The sequence below is a fragment of the Cryptomeria japonica genome, unplaced genomic scaffold (assembly GCF_030272615.1).
Source record: "Cryptomeria japonica unplaced genomic scaffold, Sugi_1.0 HiC_scaffold_226, whole genome shotgun sequence".
NCBI lineage: Eukaryota > Viridiplantae > Streptophyta > Pinopsida > Cupressales > Cupressaceae > Cryptomeria > Cryptomeria japonica.
In genome coordinates this window covers 194,703-198,029 of record NW_026729048.1, presented here as the reverse complement: position 1 = coordinate 198,029, position 3,327 = coordinate 194,703, and the positions used below count along the sequence as shown (strand labels likewise).

At 37.5% G+C, this 3,327-nt stretch overlaps 1 protein-coding gene across 1 annotated transcript; it reads right to left on the bottom strand.

Annotated features, from left to right (window-relative positions):
• Positions 1 to 537: 537 nt before the first annotated feature.
• On the bottom strand, positions 538 to 2,760 carry LOC131043428 (endoglucanase 16-like). The gene is made up of 8 exons (XM_057976623.2): positions 2,554 to 2,760; positions 2,224 to 2,436; positions 1,938 to 2,138; positions 1,721 to 1,798; positions 1,478 to 1,630; positions 1,277 to 1,385; positions 967 to 1,130; positions 538 to 885 (listed from the first exon to the last, which is right to left on the bottom strand). Exons 1-8 carry the CDS (start codon positions 2,758 to 2,760, stop codon positions 538 to 540), a joined length of 1,473 nt encoding a protein of 490 aa, XP_057832606.1.
• Positions 2,761 to 3,327: the final 567 nt, after the last annotated feature.

Here is a 3,327-nt window from a genome sequence, read left to right as displayed (position 1 = left end):
GGAAACTAGTATAGATATCCTGAATACATCTATTTAGAAAATGCGTAGAGATATCAGTTTAAAATTATTTTATTTGATATTTTTATAATTAATTGGTGACCATTGCAATTGTTGATCCATATGATTTAAAGAGAGATTTGTATGTATACAGATTTTCACCATCCCCATTAAAATTCTATAATACCTCTCAACATAATAAAAAACTAATATAATCACTTTTTATTATATTAAAAAGTAAACTATAAATATTCAATTCTAATTCTAACAAACAAGATTTGAGCTATACACTTGATTTATTTTAATTAGCTCAAAAAGTATAGAATACATTTTTACCTAAAGATTTTGTTTCTAACATAAATAGATTTATATATTTTTTACTTTAGAGCCTTGTTCACCATTAAAGCTACTAACTTGGAAATAATAATTAATCATGGGGACCTTTTCTCATATAGCCTCCCATAATTGTAACTACTCTAGTCTTATCATTTCCAATGATCGATGGGAAGATTTCTCGTAATTCTTTGATGTCTAAGGAAATCAAAACTGCCTGTTAGTTTTGCGTGTCATTCTATACAATTTTGCAAGAACACCCACGAGAGGAGAATTTATGTACGTTGTAGGTTCAAGCATGCTAGATTTGGTCCTGAGGTCTACAAAACGGTCATATTTATCTGGTCCCCCCACTATTGCCCCAATTAATGTGTTTGGATTGGAAGAATCTTTGTGAAACCAGTTCATGAAACCTTCAATGCATTTGATCTTCGTTGGTTGTTGATGAATGGAAACTACAGATGCTCCTCTGTGATGTGGTTGCCTTGGGTATTTGGAACCGTATCCTACCATATATGAAATGCCGAGAGGATTCCTTCCCAATAAATAATCAATCTGCAAAGGATATGATTGAGATTCGTTATATTGTATGCTCCAAAATACAAATACAAATACAAATACATGTAGTGTGCTTACTTGTAGCTTTGCGAAGCCCATAACGTCGCTGGGTTTAAAGAGAGTGTTGCCGCATGACAATGTTTGCTTCTTAGCTGATAGTAAATCACTGTATCTTGCCAGCAAAAAAGCAGCACTGGTAACATACTGAGTGTTGGCGCCATCTCTAACATACAGCAAACCTCCTGTGACAAAAGGATTGAATTATAGATATCACTAAGAGAATTTTGAGGGCTATGATTAGAAAAGGAGGAGTAACAAATGATTTACATGGCTGTGACTAGAAAAGGAATCATTGTTCGTGGTATTGGTGAAGAAATAGAGAGCTCACCTGGGGTGGTTTTAACAGAACGAATGGGACTGCCAGGAAGAAGTGAACACACAAAGCGTTCTGCATGACTTCTATAGGCTGAGAATTGAGCTTCCCCTTGGAAATATAACTGGTTGGTGAAGTGCATAAGTTAGCTTTAAGCTAGAAGTATGTTTATATTACATTTTATTTGAAAAATTGCACCAATCAGTCTACGCTTACGTCTGTTAGAAGCACTTGAATTCCAGCATATTTGAGGTCCCAGTTGAATTCATTAACATATGCCTTTAGATCGTCGTGCTGGATAATATAGTTGGAATAATATGGGGATTTCGTAGCTCTGTATAGCCAAGATGCAGCCCAGAGAAGCTCGTCCTGAGATCATATTTACAAGTGCATATGTTAAAAGAAAACCAAATTCTGCTCACAAGAGCATATGCTAAATGAAAACCAAATTCTGCTTACATTGTAGCCTGAAACAGAGCAATAAAATGGACACTCTCCTCCGTAGGTGCCCTTGAATCGATCGGCAAAACTGAAGAGCTGAAGGGAAACATAAATGGGCGGTTAGAAAGAAGATGGATGCATAAGATTTTTCTCAAAATGGATGGATGAAACTTGTTGATTTTGCTGTGTTGGTTAACAGTTAGGTTTTCTATTTTACTTGAGCACCCAAACATACCGATTGAGAACGTTGGAGGAGAAGGTGTGAGTAACGAGGGTTTGTGAATCTGAAAACAATGGAGGAGGCAGCCAAGGCTGCGGCCGTTTCTGCTGCAATTTCTGATCCAGGGGTGTCTTTATCGATCTTGTAAAGAGATCGAGGAGTGTCCATATCTTCTGGACGCTCCCAACAATTATGGTCTGCCTGGGGATCACCCACCTATTTTATGCATCAAGATCAACCTCTTTAGTTTTTCATAATCTTGAAGAATGAATGCTGAATATTTTAGCTTAGATTTCTTTACCTGAACCCATAATTGATCTGGAGTTGCACCAGCCTTGAGAAAGTAGTCAGTTCCCCATCTAATAGCGTCCCTTGCATTCTGAATCTCTCCTGCAGCTTTCAACTCTTTCCCATAATCCAGTGTGCCCCAAGCGAGTGTGGTGATAGTGAATGCCATGGGAAGCCCATATTTCACATTATCGCCTGCATCGTAGTAACCCCCAACTAAATCAACCTGCAGGTGAGTTGCACACAACATTTTGTATGGAGTCAATGAAGAAGGATAGTATGATCCACTTCTACTTTTATCTCTAATCAAATTGAATAAGGATCTATCTCTTCTTCTACTTACGTTTTGCAAGTGCCCATCTGTGAGGCCAGAATCTCCTCTCCACTTTACTCGCTGAGATTGTGGGAGTTTACCAGATCGTTGGGCCTCCAGGAAGAGAATAGACTTCGACAGGGCTGCTCTGTAATCGAATTCTCCACGAACCACCTGCCCTCCACAACAAAACAGCAACAAGACCACTGACAAAAGCGCTTCCATTGCCTTGGCCATATGGACTCGCTGCTTTCTTTGATATGCAATTTAGAATTGTGCGCTAAATTTATATTCTCTCGGATGAGACTGCACCTTTTACTCATGAGATAAAGCTAGCAATGGAACAGGGCAACACGATACCTTTATTTATTTATCACGAGAACTGTGTATGAGTTTCTGTTGCTGAGTCATGCATGGGAACTGCAAGATTTAGAGCATGGAACACCACAAAAATAAACAATTAGTATGAGAAAGCAGGTATTTGCCTTATATCATTTGTCTTTCATTCGATTGTTGTTCACAAGAATTATACGCTTCACAAGAATTATACACGTTTTACCTTTTGATTTGTTGACAAGATTATAAGTTTTACCTTTTGTTTTGAATTGCATTATTTTCCGTAAGCTACCATTAGTATCCTTGATGTTGATTCCCTGAGCGAAATAGGTAGTAATTATCTGCGTTGGTTGATGAATAGTAAGGGAGAATGAGATTATAATTACAGGCTTAAGGCAGGTAAATGTTTGATGTTTGTAGTTTGATTAATTTAAGATATGATACTATTATTCAAATTCTGGTCGTAAG

Excerpts from the sequence above, each read along its gene's own strand:
- LOC131043428 (XM_057976623.2), bottom strand. The coding sequence starts at position 2,760 with ATGGCCAAGGCAATGGAAGCGCTTTTGTCAGTGGTCTTGTTGCTGTTT. Across the intron at positions 2,139-2,223 it reads CAGATCAATTATGGGTTCAG|GTGGGTGATCCCCAGGCAGA; the intron begins GTAAAGAAATCT and ends TGCATAAAATAG. Across the intron at positions 1,799-1,937 it reads TCCTCCAACGTTCTCAATCG|CTCTTCAGTTTTGCCGATCG; the intron begins GTATGTTTGGGT and ends GTTTCCCTTCAG.